The following is a 26,039-nucleotide window of genomic DNA, read 5'->3' as shown; positions in this document are numbered from 1 at the left end:
CCGCGTGTGATTGGATATCGTGAACTTTTTAAAAATGTTTATATTAGACTCCTTTACCTCCATTTTCGTGGTATAGAACAGATTGCATAAATGCATAAAAAGGCCAACATCTATCTATATCTATATCCATCTCTCTCTCTCTCTCTGTACTCTTCCAATCACTGCTATAACCATCACTGCTCTACTAACTAGTTCAATCCAAATCCATTTATTACAGTAGAAACAATTATAAAATGTATTTCATTACGCTGATTACATTCTTTCCGTCTTTCTGTCCAGACTTTCTGTCTTCCTCTCTATTTTATCTCTTTACACTTTGTCTATCTTCTTCTTCTTCTTCTTCTTCTTCTCTCTCTCTCTTTCTCTCTCTCTCTCTCTCTCTCTCTCTCTGTTGTGTCTCCCAATGTCACCGTCAACCAAACTCAAGTAAACAGCTCCGCGTCCTCCTATTATTGCCAACCCAGACACACCCACTCCCCCACCCCCCAGTTGTACCATGTGATATGCGCTTGAACCAATCAAAGTGCTCATTGCAACGCTCCAACGACACGCTCGCAATGGAAAGATTTTTGTTTCTACCAATTACTACTTTTGGTACCCTTCCAAACCAATCCCCCCCCCCACCCTTTTTTTTTTTTTCAATATTTTTTTTTTGTTTTTCTTGCCCGTACTTAGACAAGAAAATGGCTAACAGCTAAAAACAGTCAAAATGTTTAATTAAGAAAAGAAGCGAAACAAAACTTTGTGCTAACAAATATCCAATTGGAAAACAAACGAAAAAATGTTACGAAGTAAGTAAACATTTAGTTTTCAAGTTTCCTGAAGTAATTTTATTCAAAATGTGTTTGAGCTTTCTTAAATCAAATGTATTAACATCTGTACATGTAAACATGTTTATTTAGAATGTCGCGAGATTCATAGAAAAGAATATGGCATAATCTGTATATATAAGTGTATTTATTTTTTTTATTTAAATAAATTTAAAACTTCGATTTTTAGATTTTATCGAATGTTGGTCATGAATTAAAGTTTCGTTTCTAGAGTTTGATATACATTAATTATTAAAGCTTTGGTTTCTAGACTATATATTTTTTAAAAGTTGATTATTATTAGTTTCTGAACTTTATCAAAATTTTGACCAGTGGTCTTTACTTGATCATTTGTTGGACAATGTGACCTCGGCCTTTAAATTTTATTCAAATTTGGTCAGTAAAATCTCGGCTATAATACAAGGCAACCCCTTATGGCGTCGATGTATTCATTTAGTTTTTAGTATAAAATAATCCTTTGAGGTGATGTTGCGGCTAAAAAACCAACCGCCTATTATTTTTTTTAGTCTGAGGAGATCAGTTTTTTAATTTGGATTCCGTCAAAATTTAAAACACGAAATTTGTACAAAGATGTTAGAGTACTGTAAGAAGATTAAGATGTTAGAGTACTGTAAGAAGATTAAGATGTTAGAGTACTGTAAGAGGATTAAGATGTTAAAGAATTAGGTGACTCAAACGCGCTTGAAAGAATATAAATGTAAAATAATGCATTAAGATTCTTGTGCTACTTTCTCTTTTAATTAAAATATACGTTAAAACTCAATACTGGTGAAGATAGAACCACATTTGTGCCGATAGTAGTCCGTCGTATTAATTTTTGTTTTCGGTATATACATTTAAAAATGAATATCAATGTATGAGGGTTTTTTGTCGGCTATTCCCGAGCTCCAGAATTTGACTAACTGGTATCTAATGTAGAAGATGACAGCAATGCATTTTATTCAAATATTGTGTTATAGACTCGAGCTTATTAATTAATAAAACATTTAAATTCGCAAAAAAGGTCAAATGTTTTCAAAGGTATTTTGGAAAATTCTTTTTCTAACATGAGTCAAACAAGTGAGTCCGGGTGACATGTGTACTATTGTATAGACATCTGTTTCAGTGATACTACTAAAAGTTCCCCTTTCAGACCATGCGGTCTATAAGGCAGATGATGTTATGGTCATCTGATTCTTTGGCCAACTGTTAACAAGCAGGGTGTCATGTGGCCAGCGAAACGACCAACCGCCTTATACTTTCCCCCAAAACTAAAGTCAGGTGTATTCAGGAGCACCCTAACAATCCTGAAGTTCAATATACCGAGATTCAAACACAGGACAACAGGTTCGGAAGCCAAGCGCCACCGCGTCCCCAATGTTTATGTACTATTGGCTTACAATCTCTTCATTTAAGGGGCAGAGAGACGGTCACATTTTTGAAATGAAAAAAGAAGAAAAAAAAAGACATTTTATTTTGGGTTTAAAATTCGAACAATCCTAAGCGAGCCGATGTCAAGCTAAAATTTTTCATTTATAGAATATTTGTTTAGCTGAGTCTATTAGGACGTCGCATTAATAACGCAATTGTCATGTGATCAACATCACATATGCATTTATTTCTTGTTATAGTTCAATGAAAAAAAAAAGAGTATTTAATCTACCATATAGTTACGCATAAAGTAGGAAATGATTTTTTTTTTGTTGTAGATTATGACTTGTTCTTTGTAAATGACTCTTTAAGTGTCATTTTTTTGTTCAACTTGTACACATATTAACATGTACACAATTCTTCAGTAAGACTATATAATCATAGGATATAAAATATAAATAAAAATAATTTTTTTTTTAAATATATTTTCGTAGTTTTATAAATATGTTTTGGGGTCTTTTTTCTTTTCTAAATGAAAACATAGAAATTAAGTTTATTTATGTATTTTTTTTTTACTCTTTGTCTTTTATATTTTTGAATGAAATATCACTGACCTATACCTACGTCGCCTTTACTTTTAAAAAAATAAAATTACCTAGGCCTTTACTACAAATTTGTAAATGTTTTCTTTTATATAAAGGACAATTGTACAAAAAATTTCTCAAAGATATTAAAGAGCTTACCCTATCAGCGTCCTACTTTTCCAGTTTGTTTGTTGTATTACTATATAGTCACCAGCTACTTATCACGCTTGGTCACATTCCTCGTCCCATATGCTAGGACAAATTTGTACAAATACTCCTTCTTCCCTAGTGCTATTAGAGCATGGAATGGGTTGCCTGAGCTAGCCAGGAAAACCAGTGACTTGGCAGAATTTAAGTCATTGGTTAATATGCATGACTAAATGCATGACGCGTAGGACGTAATCATCTTCTTTTTTGAAGTAACGTCTGTATTATATAAGATAAGAAGATAAGTGACTTGGTCCACCATTCGTCCCAACATTATTCAAGCTGCTCCTCAGTCCCCGACGGAATGATGTGGATCCTTTTCCCAGTCTAGGCCTTCTTGCAGCTTGTCTCCTTGTGCCATTTTTTTCTAGTTAGATTCCTTCCAATGACATCATGTGGGATGTCTATAATCTGATCTAACATCAAATGATTAGTTGTGAACTTCTGAATCCATCAATGAATGTTAAACATTTGCTTTTTAATATCTATTATGTAATCAGGGCCGGATTTACACTTGATGAGACCCAAAGCTATTTCAGATATAAATCCAATATTGCTCTGTAATTTTCTTTATTTTTCTTTAAAAAAAAAAAAAAATGATTGAAAATATCCATGTAACCTTTCTGTGGTTCTATAAGTTATAGCGTATGTAAAGGTAAAGCCAGAACTCTATAGAATAGCATTAAACATCAGGGCCTATAACCTGTAAACGGATCCTACAATGATAAAAGTGAAGTTACAAAATCTATAACAGTACATATAATTCGACAAAACTCCATTTAAATTACGTAATTAAGGATTCTTCATGATAAATTTATTTTAATGCTCATAAAAAAAGACACAAAATGATGCAACATTTATATGTCTTACAATGGGAAAAAAACATTTTTACGCAAAGTTAACTCCCATGACTGTGAATCCCAACTAGTTAACAAGAGTACACTAGCACTAGTAACCAAATAGCTAATAGCTTAGAACAATGTGATATTCAATATGGGATATTATTATTTAGATATTCAATGTTATTCAATACCCCAAAGGAATACAATGCACATAGTATGTAATAAACATGTTTTTTTTTTTGTTACTCTCCTTGTTTTCTTTTGAAACTCAAACTTTATTAGGCGCAGTTACTAGGATCCACAGTCCTCTATTTTGTGTTTACTGTTCAGCGCGACATTTGTTTTGTTTTTTTGTGCGCATTGAGGAGGGGGAGATATATGGCCGGGGTGGGTCCTTCTTGCATTAGTCATGTGACATATGGCTGTCTCCTGTTACCACCCGAGAGGATATTTATGTCTCAGGGAATGGGTGGTTTTTTTTTTTTTTCTCTCACTCTCGGATTATTGTACCCAAAGCATGTTATGCTATAGTTTACGACCGCCACACGTTTGATTGTATGCTAGCACTTTAACTGAGCTTAGAGTGCAGGTATTAAATCGGGGAAATAAAAGAATTATTAAATTGAACGGAAGAACGTTTTCACGAAATAGCTTATAGCACTGGTGACCAACTTTTTTTTTTTTTTTTTTTAGCATGACGGCCTGTCCCGGGCTTGTGTATTTCCCACAAGCGGGTCGTATCATCACGTATCAGACAGTTGAATTCATTGGAAATTAATCTTAAGTGCAGATGGTCTCGAGGGGGGAGGATATGACCCGCAGACCTTAGTTTGGGCATCAATTGTATATAGTAAGAATACCCGACACTGGTACATACACACAACAGGGCCGGCCTTAGGCATAGGCAAACTAGGCAGCCGCCTAGTGCTTCCGATTGGTGGGGCCTGTCACAGTCTCGGTTGACATTGCCTGTTAAAAGTTCACCTCGGGTAAAAAGACACGCGAAACTCCTGATTTAGAAACAGGAAGTAAGGATGACTAAATGGACTTTTAGTTCAGTCAAGTAGTATCCTTTGGTCCAGGGCAGTAGGTAGTATCTTTTGGTCCGGTATGGACAGTAGTGACCTAGAGAGTCAAGTAGTAATTTTGAGTTAAGAAGTATCTATTGGGCAGTCGAAGCCAGTGGTCACTTGAGACATGTATTTCTAGTAGTTATTATTCTATACTATTACTATTAAAGTATTTGTTACCCGCTGTGATGCGGACGTTATTTGAAGTCTATTTTGGAGAATTTGATATGTTGGATATATTTGATACCGCTGCAATGCGGACGTTACTTGAAGTCTATTTTGGAGAATTTGATATGTTGAGTATATTTGATGCCGCCGTTATGCGGATGTGACCTTGTTTCTTAGTGGTTCATGTAACTTCCAAGAAGTGCGGTATTATTATTGTCATCAAATAAACTTTAATCCACGTGTCAAGTGTGACTCCAGGAAGCACGAACCCAGCATTCTACGACATTCGCGACACACTAATAGTAACAGGTCTCATGGGTAATATTATACTACTACGTCAACAGACACTAAACATTGACAGGACCTTGCACAGGACAAGAAATTTTTATACTTATAAAAAAACAACAACAACAACTGCGAAACATTGATCAAATCTCAAACATAGCAGAACTTTACGACTCTATCTACTAGCCTAGTTCTAGGTCTGTATTAGGATTTACGGTTTATCCCCGAAAGTATGAGATCTGCTTGTTAGACTACGTATGTTAGGAGGCCATTGTTTCTTCCCTTCTGGTGAAATGTCGAAACGTTATTTTTAGTCTGGTGATCATGGATCGTTTATAAAGTGCATTCGTGTTATTGGCGCTTGCACTGTGCTGAACTATCGCTTCACGACACCTGTATGACTAGGTTAAGGAAGCTTACGGAACGCTAATTGAACGCTACGTAAATTGCGCTATAAGAATTTAACTTTTTTTGTTTATTTAGATATAGATAAAGAAAGTTTATTTTTCAGTCTTAATTCCTTTTTTTTTGTGTGTGTTTTATGTGGGGCCTAGGACCTTGGATTGGGCAGCGCCGTGTGCCTTCTCACCTAAAGCTGTATTTATTATTAGAAAGAGATCAAATATGTCATAACGTTGGTATTTATAATTTACCTATATTATTGATTATTATTTAAAACAAAAATTAAAATCAAGGCTAGAAAAAAAATGTTCTGTGTTTACACTATAATTTATAGTTTAGAGTTTAGATAGTGTCGGAAGACAACAAAGCCATCCATGTCAATTAGATATATAGGATTATAAAAAAAAGATTATTTTTTAAAAAAATATCTCTTTGTTACCTCCCTTGTTTATGGTTTCACATTTCATTGAACTGAAACAAATACTTACGGATTTCCGGAATTAATTTTATGTTAGCCGTGACCGAAAAAAAAATATATACATTAAAGGAAGGGGGGGGGGGGCTGATAGGTTTAGGCGTACTTTTGACATGTAGATAAACAGTCATAGATAATAAAAAAAAAAAGAGATTTATGAAGTAGGAGGGAGGTGTATAAGTAGTAGTAGGGTAGGCCCATAGTGAAGTGTCTCGTGAGTAGGGCCCATAGTGAAGTGCCTCGTGAGGAGGGCCCATGATGAAGTGTCTCGTGAGGAATGGGGGGAGGGCCCATGATGAAGTGTCTCGTGAGGAATTGGGGGAGGGCCCATAGTGAAGTGTCTCGTGAGAAATAGGGGTGAGGGCCCATGATGAAGTGTCTCGTGAGGAATGGGGGGAGGGCCCATGATGAAGTGTCTCTTGAGGAATTGGGGGAGGGCCCATAGTGAAGTGTCTCGTGAGGAATTGGGGGAGGGCCCATAGTGAAGTGTCTCGTGAGGACGGCCCATAGTGAAGTGTCTCGTGAGGACGGTCCATAGTGAAGTGCCTCGTGAGGAGGGCCCATAGTGAAGTTTCTCGTGAGGAATGGGGGGAGGGCCCATGATGAAGAGTCTAGTGAGGAATGGGGGGAGGGCCCATGAAGAAGTGTCTAGTGAGGAATGAGAGGGAGGGCCCATGAGGAAGTGTCTCGTGAGGAATGGGGGGAGGGCCCATTAAGAAGTGTCTTGTGAGGAATGGGAGGAGGGCCCATCAAGAAGTGTCTCGTGAGGAATAGGGGTGAGGGCCAATGATGAAGTGTCTCGTGAGGATTGGGGGGAGGGCCCATGATGAAGTGTCTCGTGAGGAATTGGGGGAGGGCCCATGATGAAGTGTCTCTTGAGGAATTGGGGGAGGGCCCATAGTGAAGTGTCTCGTGAGGAATTGGGGGAGGGCCCATAGTGAAGTGTCTCGTGAGGACGGCCCATAGTGAAGTGTCTCGTGAGGACGGTCCATAGTGAAGTGCCTCGTGAGGAGGGCCCATAGTGAAGTTTCTCGTGAGGAATGGGGGGAGGGCCCATGATGAAGAGTCTAGTGAGGAATGGGGGGAGGGCCCATGAAGAAGTGTCTAGTGAGGAATGAGAGGGAGGGCCCATGAAGAAGTGTCTCGTGAGGAATGGGGGGAGGGCCCATTAAGAAGTGTCTTGTGAGGAATGGGAGGAGGGCCCATCAAGAAGTGTCTCGTGAGGAATGATGGGGAGGGCCCATGAAGAAGTGTCTCGTGAGGAATGGGGGGAGGGCCCATGAAGAAGTGTCTCGTGAGGTATAGGGTATAGGGTGTTGGGAAAGGGACACACAGTGAGGAAAACATTCTGCTAGAATTAAACAGCCTCTCTTCATCTATCTATCTATCTATCTATCTATCTATCTATCTATCTATCTATCTATCTATCTATCTATCTATCTACCTATCTATCTTATCTCTTTATCTATTCATTTAAGTATACATATTTTTATATACATATGCGCTTTCTGATTCTGGCTTTTTCTATTTACATGTATTCTGTATGAATTGAAGGAAAGGCAGTCAAATCTTTCTCTCTTTTTCATTTACACGCAATAGATACATTTAGGATGGAAGTGTTTGGCATAGTGACATATTTTTCTGGCAAGAATATGATCAAACTATAATGCTAGAAAGTCTATTTTCTTCTTCTGTCTAGGAGAGCGGCTGTTGGGACACCATTGCTAACTGTTTCACCACCTTTTTATTCACGATCTGTGGCTGATTTAAATATTACGGGGAAAGATTGAAACTCTTTCATGTCGTCCTCCCACCTTTTGTTTTGTCTGCCTGTGGCTGTTCGATGTAGGATTGCGTTTCTAAGGTCATTTGATCCTGTATTATGGATATACCATCTCTATGTTGACATACAATTGAATCACGTACACTCATATACATATTGTCGTTAGGCCAAACAGCTGCGTGGAGAAAAAAATCAACAAGTGATGTGTGCGCGACGTTCAGGTTTTATCCCATTCTTAGGCTTTTCATCTTTACTCTTTCTCTCCTAACTGACGATACCAACGTTGATTCCACCAGAATGTGGTAAATAATTACGGAGAGAAAGAGTTAATCAGGCTCTAGAAGATGAACCACTGTCGTTCTAAGACAATAAGCAAAGTATTTTTTTTTTTTTAAAAAAGCTTAACCAAAGGGGAAGAGCTCCGTCCTTAAAACTATATCTACCAATCATGTGGAAGTTATTTCCCTTATTTGATATGAAACCAGTTAGCAATTGACTAATTGAGTATTATTGTTTATTGGTTCATGTTTTTATTAGATACAATAAATAACTTTTTGAAGTATCAAAGTGATCGGAGAATGAGGAGGGAGAAATAGCTTTATCAATTATTGAAAGGGACTAAACCCAACAAATTTAGCCATATTTGTGCATACTAACGTATTACTTTCCCTTGTTGCTATTAAACAAAAGAATGAATTACCAGTTAATTAATTGTCAAATTGATTCCTTTTTGTTTATTTGATTCATGTTTTGTCTACATTATGAATAATTGTGCGAAGTTTCAGCTTGATCCGAAAATGGGTGTGGGAGAAATAACGTGTACACACTTTTTACCAGACAGACAGACAGAGTGAGTTGATATAAGCACTGTAAAAGGCCTATAACATATATCTGCAGCAAATCTGCTCTAAGAAAGGTTTAATTTGTTTTTTTCTGTAGCGGAACAGAGAAGAAAGAAGAAAAAAAAAATGTGAATGCTTATCAAATCAATCCAATAACGCGCTCGTAAAAAGGGGACATAACTCCAAGATTGTTTCCACGGAGTAACAACAGTTACGTTTCTTTAATCCAGTATAGCAAGAGGTTACGAAACATGCTAATTCATTCTTTCCCAGCCACATGTAACAAAGGGGAATTGATTTAATTTTCGTGGCGGAAACGATACGTCTAGGGTTAATCTTGTTTCAGACGTCTATGACGAAAACAATTTGAAAAATGTTACTTAGAAAATGTGACGCTGTTTCTTTTTTAAAACTAACTTTGTAATCATTGATTTTAATTCATATTTTACTCGGGTAACTTATATAACTTATGTAAGAAGGTGACTGAGGGAATGTAAGAAGATGACTGAGAGAAATTAGAAGATGACTGAGAGAATTTAAGTAGATGGCTGAGAGAATGTAAGAAGGTGACTGAGAGAATGTAAGAAGATGACTGAGAGAATGTAAGAAGATGACTTAGAGATTGTAAGAAGATGGCTGGGAGAATCTAAGAAGATGACTGAGAGAATGTAAGAAGATGACTGAGAGAATGTAAGAAGATGACTGAGAGAATGTAAGAAGATGACTTAGAGATTGTAAGAAGATGGCTGGGAGAATCTAAGAAGATGACTGAGAGAATGTAAGAAGATGACTGAGAGAATGTAAGAAGATGACTGAGAGAATGTAAGAAGATGACTTAGAGATTGTAAGAAGATGGCTGGGAGAATCTAAGAAGATGACTGAGAGAATGTAAGAAGATGACTGAGAGAATGTAAGAAGATGACTGAGAGAATGTAAGAAGATGACTGAGAGAATGTAAGAAGATGACTGAGAGAATGTAAGAAGATGACTGAGAGAACGAAATATAAATATCATGAGGTCTTATATGCCATTGCGCTGCGTATATATCAAAATCTCCTCCCGTCATGTAAACAACATCACTGGACAAGAATGATATTTGTGAAAGTCTTTGAATGAACTGAATGTAGTGAAATGTTCAGATCTACACATGACAAAACCAAACTTGTAACACGTAACATAGATTACGTGAGTCAAAGTCATAAAGTGTGAATATATATTTGAAGAATCACGATCGGGACCAGCCGCTTATTCCAACCGAATCCTAAAGTATCGAAACTAATCCTAATATAAATTGAATCCGGTTAATGGGAAAAGCTGGTTATAAGAACCAAATAAGTTGGACCTAATGTGGTCACATTCGACAACAATGCATCTACTAAACATAGCGAAGGGAATCTTTAGCCAGTAGGTCGAGCGGAAAGAGTTCAAACTACATGTTTAAGTTGTGCTGTTTCCCTATAGATGATGAAGGCCTCGTGACCGAAACCTTTTTATTTTGTGTCTACTTCTAATGTATTAATTTACAAAGCTAATATTAACTTACTCCAGCTGTTCGTCTGTCTCTCTGTCTGTCAGGTGGGATTTTTTACGCGTTTTTTTTTCTCCCATTTCCCATTCTTGGGAGTTGAAATAATGAGGAATGCAGTATTTCCCGTGGCTAATCAGCCCCAGCTCTGACCTACATATATTGCCACATTCAGGACAACCATAACCGTTGTCCGCAGGTGGTCGATTTAGATTTTCTTTTCGCCGTCTTCGTCTGTCCTCGGCAGCGGATTCTTTTTTTCAAATGTGTATCCCGCGGCCTCCAGCTGTCTCGTTCTGAGGCCGCATGCAACCAGGTGCTCTCTTCTATGTCTGTGTGTGTATGTGTGTGTGTGTGTTTGTGTGTTGCGTGTGTATTTCTGTTTATGGGTGTGTTTTTTGTGCTTCTTATACGGCTACGTTAATTGTTTGGGGCATTATAGTATTTAAACCTTAAGAAAGACGGGAGATCGACCTGAAAACAAAACAAAATAAACTCTGAAAGATTTAGTTGACAGCAATCTATCAGCGCTCGATCAAAATGTGTGTGTATGTTTATGCGGGATGTCTAATGCTAGTTTACGTTTGTCTGCCTTCAATAGTTGACGATCAGTTATACCAAGAGACACACATTTCTTCATTTAGTCAAAACTACGGGGGGGGGGGGGGGTAAACAGATAACTTTTTACGAACCCTCTTTCTCTTTCTCACTTTTTTCTTTCTCTTTCTCTGCCTCTCTTTCTCTGTCTCTTTCTTTCTCTCTCTCTTTCTGTTTCTTTCTCTCTTTCTCTTTCTGTTTTTCTGTCTCTCTCTCTTTCTCTCTCTCTTAAATTTCTCTCTCATCCTCTCTCTCTCTTTTTCTCTCTCTTTCTCTCTCGTCCACTCTCTCTCTTTTTCTCTCTCTCTTTCTCTCTTTCTCTCTCTCTCTTTTTCTCTCTCTTTCTCTCTCATCCACTCTCTCTCTTTTTCTCTCTCTTTCTCTCTCTCTCTTTCTCTCTCATCCACTCTCTCTCTTTTTCTCTCTCTATCTCTCTCTCTTTCTCTCTCTCTTTCTCTCTCATCCACTCTCTCTCTTTTTCTCTCTTTTTCTCTCTCTTTCTCTCTCTCTATTTCTCTCTCATCCTCTCTCACTTTCTCCCTCTCTATTTCTCTCTCATCCTCTCTCTCTCTCTCTCTCTCTCTCTCTCCCACCCTTTACACCAATGTCTCTCAAACATTTCCTATTGGCATCCCACAAACCCAAAATGTTACGTTTGCAGTCTTCTTTCGACCTTTAACAAGCCGCCAAGCGTTTTCCTGCATTTGAAGTTTCAGAAATACATTCTTCTGGCGTCTTCAGCGCACTGTTTCTCTTGGTCATCAGAGTTCATTTCAAATAAAGTTAAATTATGAAGAGGTTGCGTCGCCAGATACTGAAATGGGCAGTACAGTATGTTCGCGTGTAATCAAACCTCGACGACAATTCGTCGTAAGATCATCCTCAATTTCAAAAAGACGTCACGCAGTGGGCACGTTTTATTACGCCAAAGACGTCAACAGAACGATGAAACGTCAATCGGTAGATAGTCGACTAGTCGTTCTGAGTTCTGACGTACGTGAGACTGGTCGACTGCCGTGACCTCTTCAAATGAGCGTTTTGAATAGATCTTCATGCAGGCGCCTCTCAAGAAAACAATTCTGCAACTTTCCTACTTCGATAAAGAAACGACGCCCCCTTAAATTAAGAATTTATTTAGCGCTGGTAATAATGTAATGTGGTTTTTTACTTGATTGAGAGTCGAGTATATATGTTTGTCTCCCCTGTCTCCATGTGTTTTCTCCTCCCCTCCTGCCTGGGGGGGGGGGGATGTTCGCAGAGTTTGAGAGACTCTGCTTAACACAATTCTATCGTCTCGTGAAAAAAAACTGGTCCCTCATCACCCCCCCCCCCCAGCAAATAAAAATTAAATTATTGTCCAATAAATTCTGTTTACCTTGAGTTTCGGTCCCTACATGGCTTCTGTTTGCTGACAGTGTAGTGTAAATATCAGATAATTACACATTTTAAAAGCGCAACAATGACAAACGAATTTAAAAATCTGGAGTGTGTGTTGACATAGTCAGAATGACATTCGCACACATCTACCAGTTTATACCCTGTAACTCTCGAATTGTCGGGGCAACACTGTAAACTCTTTTACATTTTGACATAGCGGACCTATACAAATCTGAACAAAGAAAAGACGTGTACAGAAACATGTCAAATATAAAAAAAAATGCTTAAAAAAAAAAAAGACATCATAGAACTTTATAGAACGTATAGAGCAGAGGGGTAGCTAGGAATTTCCTATCGTTTGGGGGCCCTGGGGGCTTTACCTCTTTGGGTAATATTTAATTTTTTATGTAAAAAACACTCATTTAGGTGCCCCCCTCAATTGTCGGTCCGGGGGGATTTTCAAATTCTCCCCCCTCCTCCCCCACCCTACCTACGCCACTGTTATAGAGCGATTATTTTACTCTTAATAACTAATGAATGAACTACAAGGTAAGGAATATCCCCCCCCCCACACACACACACACTGCTGACTTCAAATCATTTCAAAGTGTTGAGAAAGTAAAGAAAAAAAAAACGAGCCTTAAGTAGGAGAGGTCATGATGAAATAATTTCAGAAAAAGCAGAAATGAATAAACAGTAGTCCCCATCCGTAGTAGAAAGTCATGCTGAGGTTGCTCCCTTAGAGGACGCGAAAGAAAGCGGGCAGTGAGTCTTAAGGTCGCCTTGTCCCAGTTCAAGGACAGACCCGTTACAGCACATGGACCAGGGGTCTCTCTCTCTCTCTCTCTCTCTCTCTCTCTCTCTCTCTCTCTCTCTCTCTCTCTCTCACATATCCTTGTCCCGATCACTTTTCATTTTCAGCGCGACATTCATAGAAAATGCGTTGCGTTGTTTCATCGTCCTCGACGCAGTGGCGGCACCGCGTGTCGCGATGTTCTCGAAACTGTCCGAAGGAGACACCAATTGGACAGTGTCCGACTCGGAACTGGGCTAGGACGGCCTGCTCCGCACGCTTAAGTTACCACCGCGCACCCTTTCGGTCTGGTGTACTCATCTGCCACCATAGCGCTCGCCCTTTATCCGAAGTGTCCCAGCTTCCCTACCAAAGTGAGAACAATCAGTTGTCGTAAATTCTCGTACACTCTCGTACACTCTCGTACACTCTCGTAAACTCTCGAACACTCTCGAACACTCTCGTACACTCTCGTAAACTCTCGTACACTCTCGTACACTCTCGTACACTCTCGTACACTCTCGAACACTCTCGTACACTCTCGTAAACTCTCGTACACTCTCGTACACTCTCGAACACTCTCGTACACTCTCGTAAACTCTCGTACACTCTCGTACACTCTCGAACACTCTCGTACACTCTCGTAAACTCTCGTACACTCTCGTACACTCTCGAACACTCTCGTACACTCTCGTACACTCTCGAACACTCTCGTACACTCTCGTAAACTCTCGTACACTCTCGTAAACTCTCGTACACTCTCGTAAACTCTCGAACACTCTCGTACACTCTCGTACACTCTCGTAAACTCTCGTACACTCTCGTAAAATCTCGTACGTGCACGTCGTCATCCCATCCGCCTCATTCTCCCATCGCGCTCACTTAAGACTTAGCAGCCATATATTACAATACGTGACCTACAATAGGATAAGTGACATACAAAAGGATAAGTGACTTACAAAATGATAAGTAACTTACAAAATGACAGGTGACACAATATGATAAGTGACCTACAATATGCTTAGTGACCTACAATATGATAAATGACCTACAATGTGATAAGTGACACAATATGATAAGTTACATACAATGTGATAAGTGGCACATTATGATAAGTGACCTACAAAATGATAAGTGACACAATATGATAAGTGACCTACCATATGATAAGTGACACAATATGATAAGTGACCTACAATATGATAAGTGACACAATATGATAAGTGACCTACAATAGGATAAGTAATATACAATATCATTAATGGATACAATATGATACGTGACTATTATATGGTTCGTGACTTAGGTATGATAAATGACAAAATTATGATAAGTTAAATACAATATCATTGACTTATACGCATGTATTTCTTCTTATTGAGCAATCATTGAGTTCTCATTTGTTTGTTTTGTAAAATGTTTTACATGTTTCGGATGTTCCTTCAGAGCTGAAGTTAGGTCGTGCGGTTAGCGCGCTGGACTGTCGTTCAGATTTATCGATGGTCCCGGGTTCAAACCTTGCCCGCTCCCATCCCCAGTCGTCCTGCGTGAGGTTTGGACTAGGAAGTAATTATCTTCAACTCTGAAGGAACATCCGAAACATGTCAAACAATAAATACAAATTTTTTCTTTCCGAAAATCTTTTCAATGAACTCGTTTGTTAATCGAATTTCTTATTTGTAGGTTTACAGAGAAACTGGTTCGCTCTTGCCATGGCCCTAGGGGTCATCATATTGCTGGGGCAACAGTTCTTCCTGTCCAGAAAGTCTATGTCCCCTCGGCGTAGTATTCAGCAGGTGTATGACTCCCAGGTAATAGAGGTCACGCCGACAGACAATAAAACCTTTGTACTGAGGTGAGGCTTGGAATGAAAGCTTGGTTGTAGTTTTGTTAATACAGATGCTAGCGATTGTATGATCATGTTTTGATGACTTTGATGTGTTAATATAACAAATATTAAGCTAAAGTTACATTATATAACTTATTCCCTTTTAAGTATAAGCTAAAGTTACATGATATATACTTGCTATCTTTTAAGTGCTGCAGAATCAAATTTTTTAAGTTCATCTGTTTGTAACTTTGATTTAGTTAGCAATTTTTAACTCAAATTTAGCGCCATTAGCATTGCTTAGTTCACTGTGAGAATCTCCAATAATTAGCAAAATCTTTTTTTTTTTAAAACAATACCTCTATTCATCTCGCACTTTCGTAGAAACGTCTGGACACGAATCTCGAAAACGGCTCTAACGATTTTCCTAGAACGTTAACAGTTGATGTATATCTGTGAAAAACTCTAGTTTGACGGTTATAATATTTTCGAAGTATAAGATGAAATAATAAATTACGCTAGAGGACTTAGAAAATATTGACCATGAACGGACTACACAACTTTGGATATTTCCACGTATAGGTGCTCTTCATTCAAAAGTTCAGGAGTCTTCTTAGTCTAGATTCAAAGGACTAACATTAGAATAGTATTAAGTGTTGTAGATTTATATATTCACCTAACCAGGAAATTTTTTCTCGAGGGGATGAGGTAGGGAAGTTGTGGGCGGGGTCTAACCAGTTTCAAATCTCTTCATTTGTTATGGGGTTTCTGTATGTGATACCTAGGATCCTTCTATTGTACAGTAACTCGATTCCATTGATAGGATTATTTTCTCTAGTTCAGCAGTTAGCGTCCGTGATTAGCAAGCATACAACAATGTGGCCATGACCTAGGAATTTCCAACTACAGCCGGTATTTCAATTCAGATACCAGCTACATATGCTCCAGTCAACGAGGAAAAAAAAATCAGGTGCACGAGGGTGTAATGATTAGATGCTAAAATATATAGAGTACGGATATGCCTACATAGTGGAAGGAGTCAGACCCAAGGGCCGCCCAAGACTAACATATAGAGATGTCTGCAAGCGAGACATGAGAGCCTCAGGCATCAGCGAAAGTATGTGGGAAAACATAGTCAAAGACCGGAGTGCATGGAGACAGACTGTGCGTGCTGGGACAACCCTTGCTGAGAACAAAAGTATTGAAGCGGTCTTAATCAAGAGGGAAAAAAAGAAAGCTGCCCTGTCCGCTAGCCCTAAATCAGAGGCATACACATGTACGAATTGTGGCAAAGTTTGCCGTTCTAGAATTGGCTTGATTAGCCACACCAGATTCTGCCCCGTCTCAAGATTAAGCCAAAACCAGTGACTCATTTGGGCGCACCCATTGCCTTTCGAGACAAAAGGAGCCATATATATATATATACATAATAAATTACTAATGTGAAAAAACATAGCTTTAATTTAGGTTGTCCACCTGACCAGTCGTCCCAATGGTCAGGAGAGTCTCAGAGGTCCAGGCTAGAGATACCAGGTGCTGCTAGTTATATGACATCCTTTTAAAATTTTTAATTTGTTTTTCATTCTTAGGGAATTTAAAAAGTGGATTGTGGTGGATGCGCTGACCACACCATGTCATGACGTTGCAGGCTTCATGCAAAATGACCAGTGGGCAGTGGTAGTAGTAACGGAATCTCCCGTTGATCTTCAAACTTGCAAGTAAGGCTCATGCCCTGAAGTTAACCTATAGGTCCTTGTTTACTCATTGCCTGTGTTTGTTATTACGTAGACACAAAGTCGATACCTTCTATTGTTAAACTGTTTAAACAACAACAATTTGCAATTAAAACTATTGACTCTTTGAGTCGAATTCAGTAAGAATCAATGCCGACACAGCAGCCCCCCCCCCCTTTTACCCGTGAAAGTGTTCATCTTTTCACATATATTAAAACAAAAAAAAAAAAGTATTATTCTTATCTCCAACTAAACACAGACTCTCCAACAGATTTTTTTTCCAAGTCTCCTTCAGGAAGACAAAAGGCAGACATTTGAACACATGGCTATTTCCTATCAGATCGCATTCAGTCCATATCCCGTTTTTTTTAACCAAGCTTCTATCAACTCACTCTGTCTGTCTAATACAAAGCTTCTATCAACTCCCTCCGTGTTTTGGTCAAAACATTCTACACGTTATTTCTCAAATTTCCTATTCTCGGATCAGGGAACATTTCTGCCAAGTTTGATCAAGATTGATGAAACGATTTTGATTTCTGTGAGGAACATACATACATACGCCTTACTTTCTGCTTTATATTATAGAAGATTAAAAAAAACATATGTAGCTTACTAGTTCAATGCAATAGTGATATACTTCATATTCTTATATAATCAAACATTTCCTTTTACCTTGTAGCTCACCTGGATGTATACAGTTGACCTGGGAGATGTGTAAGCGTGACCTGGGTCGTCTCGAAACTGTGCAGGCTTTAACTCAGCCGTCCATTTTGTGTGGGTACCTGCTGGCCATGGTAAACGGCGCCAAAGTGATTGCAGACGCATCGTGTGACGTACCCATCCGGGACATGGAGAATACGTTCGAAGTCTCCGAAGACAAGTCATCTGGTCTGTGGTATAACACGACCTCAGCCTTCAATCCTTTTGAGCACTGGGGACTCACCAACACGTACCCACACGAGTATCAGCTCTTAAACATGAGCGCGCCTTCCGTTAATTCACATGTTATGTATGTCAGTGATCTGTCTAGCATGACAATAAAACAAGGCGTGGCTATCTCCAAGAAAACTTGCGTTACAAATCTGTATAATCCTGAAAAAAGCTCCTTGATGCCAGTCAACTCACCAGTGGCTATCGGGGCTAACACTCTGGTGTCTCTCCAGACTGGGCCGACCATCTTCACCTACGCCTCGTTTCCGTCCATGCTTCTTCCGCGAAGTGAGACACGTGATCAGATGCTATTCCGAACACTGTTAATACACGTCTTGAAGAAAATGAAAGTAGTTAACTTCGCTTATTATAAAGTTGATCCGATGACGCCATCAAAATGTGATGTGCACGAAAGCGCTGGGGATAAAGATCAAAGTTTTGTACTGCAGTGTGTAAACTCGATAGAATGCGATGCCAATGTTTGGGACGAAACTTGTCTCAGAAATACAGTTTTGGGTGTTCTCGAGTGTCTAAACCTTGGAAGTGAAGCCTGGCTGTTAAACGCCTGGATGACGGACTTAGACTTCATCGGTTTCAAAGGAAGTTATGATAAAGCTGCTGAACCAACCCAGAATGTGTTTGGCATAAGCTACAATTTTAACAAGGAGTTTATGATGATGCAGAACAACTCAGAGTTGGCAAGAGTGGAGCAGCATATTACAAAGAACTTCTCAAGGATTTGCTCCTCACCACTGAAGCAGAGTATGTGGGAGCCGGTGATAACGGACATTTTGTTAGTGGTCATCATCAACTACGAGACCTTGTACAGCACCATCCCTTACATGGAGTACGTGCACCGGCGATACTTTAAATACATCATGTACTGCGGCCCGTCACTGGACTCGTTCGTCAAGTATTCAGACCAGGCCGACCTAGGTCACGTGACGTTCGTGTCCGGGATGACTCGCAGCTGGCTATTTATGTACGAATGCGTGACCCACGCCATGAAGCTTCGGCTTCCGGTTAAAGGCTACATGCAAATGGGTGAGGACGTCCTGGTGAACACTTGGCTACTGGCCTCGCTACCTAAAGACCAGATCTGGATACCAGGTGGATTTACCAAACGGGATATGTACAAAATTAACAAGCTAGAGAAATGGTACCATTGGAACTCGCCTGTGGGTCAGAGAGGCGTAATAAATGCCTTCGCCACACTTACCAATAGTTCTGTCTCAATACCAGACGACACATCTCGTGCGTTCGCTTTGAAATCTCACTACTTCGCTAAACGTTTCCTGTCCAACTACAAATCTAACCTTGGAGTAAACTATATTATTCATCGAGCCACAGACCTTTTTTATATACCGGATGTGCTTCGTGACGATTACATCATGGCGTCGGAGCTCTTCCGGCGGCACGAAACCATGATAGAGATCGCACTTCCGGTCATACACTACGGCCTTTCGAATAGGAAAAACGTCACATACCTGAAAGGCGCCAGCCTCTGGGCGCAGGATCGTCTGAGGCCCTGGACATACTACCATGACACTGGCATACATTTTGTACATCCGGTCAAGCTGAAGATGGTTACAAACAGTACTGAAGGGAAAGATTTTATATGCGAAACTTACTTATCTAAATATGTCAAAGAATCCGATGTCTTGAGACTGAAACTTTAGAGTCGTTTGTTCTACACAATGGTAGAAACTTTGAACTTTATTTCAATGAACATGAAATCATTGAAATCCGAGAAGCTGTAAACATGTCAACATGTGTCTTCTTTTATTATTGACTTCTTCTCGATTTATCCATAAAATGTTATACACAGTTATGGCAAAAGAGAAGACTTAAAAGTAAAGTAGCAATTATACATGAAACACTGAACCATAATCTTCAAATACAAAAACATAACCTAATAAAATACTCAGAAAGACACAAAAGATAAAAGCACATTGCTCGTCCCATATGCTAGGACGAATTTGTACAAATGCTTCTTCTTCCCTAGTGCTATTAGAGCATAGAATGGGTTGCTTGAGTCAGCAGAAAAAAAAACAGTGACTTGGCAGAATTTAAGTCATTAATTAACATATTATGACTCGATCGACTTAGGAACAAGCGTAGGATGCAATCCTCTTAAGTTTAAACGTCTCTATTTTATAAGATAAGATAAGAGAGCAAATATAACAATAGCAGGCATATTTTGGTACATTTGGTGTCTTGAAACGGAAGTATTGATAAGCGAAGTATTTTAAGACACATCGTGTAATAGTTGTTTTTTTTCTGCCCTTTTCAGCACTGTAAAATCACATTTCTAAATTCTTCTGTTTGTAGCATAAAGTTGTTTTTATGTTTTATTTGACACCTGTGATCTTTCAGTCCTTCGATGGCAACCTTGACCTTGTTTTATTGTGTCCATTTATTTCAGAAGCTCTTACAATACTCATCTTCATTCTTTTTCATACTCTTTGGTTTAAGCGCCATTATATCTCCACCGCATTGCGTCTTATCTTCTTTTTTTTTCTTCCACTGAATGTTTGTGTACAAATCTCCGATTAATTTTTACTTTCTATTAATATGAATTTTTTCAGGATATTTCTTGTTTATTTATACTTTTATATCAGCGCATAAGTTTTATTGTTCCTGAAATTTTTACATTGCCTTTTTGATTGCAGGTCTGTAAATACTGTACACCTGTATGGTCATAAGCCAGTTTTTGGTGTATACCTGGTGATTCTATATCTGTGTGGTTCTGTATATGTATGTATTGTTTGAATGTATTTGTATTATAAGCTAATTGTTACTATAGTGGGAAGGATGTAGTGGCCGAGTTGTAAAGCCTCTGGCTTACGAAAGGAGAGATCTCGAGTTTCAATCTCTAAGAAGGATAGAAAGACGCTCTAAAGTCCAACCAATTCAAATAGGTACCTGACCTACGCTAGGGAAGTAGATGCAAATAGTCGTTGTGCTGGCCACTCGACACTCTTGTTAACCGTCGGGCATGGAGATTGCATCATCTGCCCCAGAGCATTACATCATCTGCCCTCAAAACTTTATATCTGCCCCTCGTTAAACGCTTGGTCTGAAAGGGCACTTTTTTGTTTGTTTCTATGCTGTGAGTATGATTTCGAATGATCTGAAATGTCACTATAGTTCTTACAATTTTGTCATCATCAAAATGTTTTCAGATGTAAATCTATTTGTTGATTAAATTCTAAATGCTTTATTAATGTGTTTGACCAATAACATGTTACACCATCAATGTACCAGATTTAAAATGTGCTATATCAAGATCAAGCCACCACACCGTGGGTTATAAATGTATAAGAAAAAAAATTAGAACCTAGATGTTTGGGCATAATGTCTTAATAGGAACCTAGATACTTGGGTGTACTGTCTTGATAAGAACCTAGATACTTGGGTGTACTGTCTTGATAAGAACTTAGATGCTTGGGTGTACTGTCTTGATAAGAACCTAGATACTTGGGTCACCTTGGGTGTCCTGTCTTGATAAGAACTTAGATGCTTGGGTGTTCTGTCTTGATAAGAACCTAGATACTTGGGTGTACTGTCTTGATAAGAACTTAGATGCTTGGGTGTTCTGTCTTGATAAGAACCTAGATACTTGGGTGTACTGTCTTGATAAGAACCTAGATGCTTGGGTGTACTGTCTTTATAAGAACCTAGATGCTTGGGTGTACTGTCTTGATAAGAACCTAGATACTTGGGAGTACAGTCTTAATAAGAACCTAGATACTTGGGTGTACTGTCTTGATAAGAATATAGATGCTTTGGTTTACTGTCTTGATAAGAACCTAGATACTTGGGTGTACTGTCTTGATAAGAATATAGATGCTTTGGTTTACTGTCTTGATAAGAACCTAGATTCTAGATACTTGGGTGTTCTGTCTTGATAAGAACCTAGATACTTGGGTGTACTGTCTTGATAAGAACCTAGATACTTGGGTGTACTGTCTTGATAAGAACCTAGATGCTTGGGTGTTCTGTCTTGATAAGAACCTAGATACTTGGGTCACCTTGGGTGTCCTGTCTTGATAAGAACTTAGATGCTTGGGTGTTCTGTCTTGATAAGAACCTAGATACTTGTGTGTACAGTTTTGATAAGATACTTGGGTGTACGATTTTGTTTGCAGCGAAGCGTCCAGTGACTTCTATATCTGATATTCAAATGATCCCCCCCCCCCACTCTAAAAAGATTGGGGCATCTTTGACATAAAGGGGGTGTGGTGGCTGCAAGTTAACCGTTGGCCAAAGAAACCGATGACCTTAACATCATCTGCCCTATAGAATGCAAGGTCTGAAAGGGGGAACTTGATTTTAAACTTTACCATCGACATGAAGGTAATTGGGTTATTTATAATCCATAGTAGGCCCACAACTCTATGTCGTCGGAACACAAAGCGACATATTCAGAACCAATACTTTGAAAGGGAGGTAACTTCACGAATAAAACACAATACCTACCACACCTCGTTCCTAGAACTAAGAAGTGAAATAGAATATTGACATTTAATACGTTGAAATAGTAGTTATTAGATCTCGTAAATATTTGTGTAAAATGTATACTACCCTTTTTTTTCTCTTCCTTTTGTTTAAATAATAGTATGATATTTCTAGTCTGGTGATCATGGATCGTCCAAGATGCACATTCGGCGCAATCTGAATTTAACTCATTTGTTGATTAAGATGTAGATGCAGGACGGTTTATAATTCATTGCGTAATTTTGTCGGGCTTAATTTTTTGTTTTTCTATTTCATTTAGGGCCACCCAATTGGCTTTGCTAAGGGCCTCATCATTCACTTCGTCTAGGGCCTCTCCATTCACTTCGTCTAGGGCTTCCACATTCACTTCATCTAGGGCCTCTCCATTCACTTCGTCTAAGGCCTCTCCATTCACTTCGTCTAGGGCCTCCCCATTCACTTCGTCTAGGGCCTCTCCATTCCCTTCGTCTAGGGCCTCCACATTCACTTCGTCTAGGGCCTCCACATTCACTTCGTCTAGGGCCTCCACATTCACTTCGTCTAGGGCCTCCACATTCACTTCGTCTAGGGCCTCTCCATTCCCTTCGTCTAGGGCCTCCACATTCACTTCGTCTAGGGCCTCCACATTCACTTCGTCTAGGGCCTCTCCATTCCCTTCGTCTAGGGCCTCTCCATTCCCTTCGTCTAGGGCCTCCACATTCACTTCGTCTAGGGCCCCCCCATTCGCCTCGTCTAGGGCCTTCCCATTCGCCTCGTCTAGGGCCTCCCCATTCGCCTCGTATAGGGCCTCCACATTCACTTCGTCTAAGGCCTCTCCATTCACTTCGTCTAAGGCCTCCCCATTCGCCTCGTCTCGGGCCTCCACATTCACTTCGTCTAGGGCCTCTCCATTCACTTCGTCTAAGGCCTCTCCATTCACTTCGTCTAAAGCCTCCCCATTCGCCTCGTCTAGGGCCTCTCCATTCCCTTCGTCTAGGGCCTCCACATTCGCTTCATCTGGGGCCTCTCCATTCCCTTCGTCTAGGGCCTCCACATTCGCTTCATCTGGGGCCTCTCCATTCCCTTCGTCTAGGGCCTCCACATTCGCTTCATCTGGGGCCTCTCCATTCCCTTCGTCTAGGGCCTCCACATTCGCTTCATCTGGGGCCTCTCCATTCCCTTCGTCTAGGGCCTCCACATTCACTTCGTCTAGGGCCTCCACATTCACTTCGTCTAGGGCCTCCACATTCACTTCGTCTAAGGCCTCTCCATTCCCTTCGTCTAGGGCCTCTCCATTCCCTTCGTCTAGGGCCTCCACATTCACTTCGTCTAGGGCCCCCCCATTCGCCTCGTCTAGGGCCTTCCCATTCGCCTCGTCTAGGGCCTCCCCATTCGCCTCGTATAGGGCCTCCACATTCACTTCGTCTAAGGCCTCTCCATTCACTTCGTCTAAGGCCTCCCCATTCGCCTCGTCTCGGGCCTCCACATTCACTTCGTCTAGGGCCTCTCCATTCACTTCGTCTAAGGCCTCTCCATTCACTTCGTCTAAAGCCTCCCCATTCGCCTCGTCTAGGGCCTCTCCATTCCCTTCGTCTAGGGCCTCCACATTCGCTTCATCTGGGGCCTCTCCATTCCCTTCGTCTAGGGCCTCCACATTCGCTTCATCTGGGGCCTCTCCATTCCCTTCGTCTAGGGCCTCCACATTCGCTTCATCTGGGGCCTCCCCATTCACTTCGTCTAGGGCCTCTCCATTCCCTTCGTCTAGGGCCTCCACATTCACTTCGTCTAGGGCCTCCACATTCACTTCGTCTAGGGCCTCCACATTCACTTCGTCTAGGGCCTCCACATTCGCTTCATCTGGGACCTCTCCATTCCCTTCGTCTAGGGCCTCCACATTCGCTTCATCTGGGGCCTCTCCATTCCCTTCGTCTAGGGCCTCCACATTCGCTTCATCTGGGGCCTCTCCATTCCCTTCGTCTAGGGCCTCCACATTCACTTCGTCTAGGGCCTCCACATTCCCTTCGTCTAGGGCCTCCACATTCGCTTCATCTGGGGCCTCTCCATTCCCTTCGTCTAGGGCCTCCACATTCGCTTCATCTGGGGCCTCTCCATTCCCTTCGTCTAGGGCCTCCACATTCGCTTCATCTGGGGCCTCTCCATTCCCTTCGTCTAGGGCCTCCACATTCGCTTCATCTAGGGCCTCTCCATTCCCTTCGTCTAGGGCCTCCACATTCGCTTCATCTAGGGCCTCTCCATTCCCTTCGTCTAGGGCCTCTCCATTCGCTTCATGGTGGTACATACGTAGGGATATCTTTTGTGTGTGTAAATGTACTGGTAAATACAGGCAGACTTGATTTGTTTGTGACACACTTAATCTTCGACTTACAGAAGGGGAAGCATGGACATATTAGCTAACTTGAGCCCACGGGTGCACTGTTACTCCACTGATTCTGCTTTACCCCGCTCCCCGAGCCCAACATGTCAATGACTTACAATAAGATAAGAGTCTGAGGCCTATGTCAATATCCAGCATTCCAAATCCTCTTGGCCTGTGTGACACAGAGCTGAATTAGCCGCTTAGCCAAATATCATTGTTTGCTTTTGAAATTTTCCGGTGAAGAGGTTCAGATCTTAATCTTTAGACTTTTGGGCCAAACTTGGGATCATGTGCCAACGTTAAAAAAAAACACAATAAGTCAACATACGTCAATAGATAAGATTTGGCCCAATTCCTACAGAAAAGGAGTAGATCTAATAGCTGCCTAAAGCCGAGAGGAAACGACCGATAATCAGCCCGCAGACATGTGGCAGACGAGAATGTGTTTGAATTGTAAATTGTTGACATTGCCGGTTCGGTCCGGTTTAGTTTATCTGCTGCCTTTCTCAAATGTGTTGGTCTTTGTACCTTTCAGAAATCATTCTCTGTTGCTGCCATGAGACCAAAGCTTATAACAAGAGAATTTATTGAATGTCGGGAAGTTTGACTGATCCTTGGGTGTAAAACATTCTTCCTAGACACCAAAGAGATGGCGACGAAAAGCAATAGTACAATAGTAGTAAAGAAAAGTAAAAGTACCCTCCCCCTTTCAGAACTTGCAATGTATGGGGCAGATGATGTTAAGGTCATCTGCTTCTTTGGCCAACGATCAGAATGTCATGTACCCAGCATACGATCAACCACCTTTACTTTTCCCAACTAAAGTCAGGTAACCATTACCGTTGGGTGGACTCTGTGGCGTCCTTAAAATCCCGAAATAAAAAATCACAGTCTTCACAAAGATTTCCAGCTGGAGTCTGGATCCTCTAGCCATGTTTATATTTTAATAAAACGCTCAACCCATCAAAGGGTACCTATTTTGTTGTTTATTGATTACGTTGCTTGCAATTTGCATTTTCTACATGGTAATACTTTACATATCACAAATGATAGCTGATATATTTTTGGTATAATAGAAATAAAGATTTGTTACTAAACACAAAACATTGTTATATCCCTTAGTAGTCTGTTCTTTCTCTTTTTGTGAGATGGGTCTGTCTTTATTGTCATCTAGATCAGGCACAATCAACTTTTTACGAAGCTTATATCAACTCTGTCTGTCTGTCTGTCTTGTAAAAAATGTGTGCACGTTATTTCTTTCACACCCATTCTTGGATCAAGTTGAAACTTAAGACAAATGTTCATTGGCGAAGACATACACAAATCACTTTAAAAAAACAACAACAATTAATTACTGGTTATTAATTATTTTGTTATACCAGCACAACAAAATAATCCTTTAGTATAAAACAAAAAGGCAGGCGACTCAAAGGCAGACCCCGAATGCGATGGATTGATGATGTGTAGGCAGATCTTCTTCAACTTGGGGTTCCGGCATGGTAACGAAAGGCCCAGGAGAGATCTGAATGGAGGGATGTGTTGAAGCAGGCCAGAGCCCTGCA

At 40.2% G+C, this 26,039-nt stretch overlaps 2 protein-coding genes and 1 long non-coding RNA gene across 4 annotated transcripts in view; 1 reads left to right on the top strand and 2 right to left on the bottom strand.

Annotated features, from left to right (window-relative positions):
- LOC129928720 (uncharacterized) overlaps window positions 1–2,992 on the bottom strand; it is a 30,187-nt gene extending 27,195 nt beyond the window's left edge. For both annotated transcript variants that reach the window (XR_008780203.1, XR_008780202.1), the window contains exon 1: window positions 2,924–2,992. This is a non-coding gene — a long non-coding RNA (uncharacterized LOC129928720). The remainder of the gene's footprint in view (window positions 1–2,923) is intronic.
- On the top strand, window positions 671–20,844 carry LOC106051055 (uncharacterized). The gene is made up of 4 exons (XM_056044338.1): window positions 671–791; window positions 14,814–14,985; window positions 16,548–16,676; window positions 17,371–20,844. Exons 1-4 carry the CDS (start codon window positions 782–784, stop codon window positions 19,298–19,300), a joined length of 2,241 nt encoding a protein of 746 aa, XP_055900313.1. The 5' UTR covers window positions 671–781; the 3' UTR covers window positions 19,301–20,844.
- Window positions 20,845–22,350: 1,506 nt separating this feature from the next.
- Window positions 22,351–24,399, bottom strand: LOC129928573 (retinitis pigmentosa 1-like 1 protein). Its single transcript, XM_056043229.1, has one exon. The coding sequence runs from the start codon at window positions 24,397–24,399 to the stop codon at window positions 22,351–22,353; it is 2,049 nt and encodes a 682-aa protein (XP_055899204.1).
- Window positions 24,400–26,039: the final 1,640 nt, after the last annotated feature.

This window comes from Biomphalaria glabrata, chromosome 10 (genome assembly GCF_947242115.1).
Source record: "Biomphalaria glabrata chromosome 10, xgBioGlab47.1, whole genome shotgun sequence".
Classification (NCBI taxonomy): Eukaryota; Metazoa; Mollusca; class Gastropoda; family Planorbidae; genus Biomphalaria; species Biomphalaria glabrata.
Note: the sequence above shows the minus strand (reverse complement) of the source record. Positions and strands in the feature narration are given on the sequence as shown.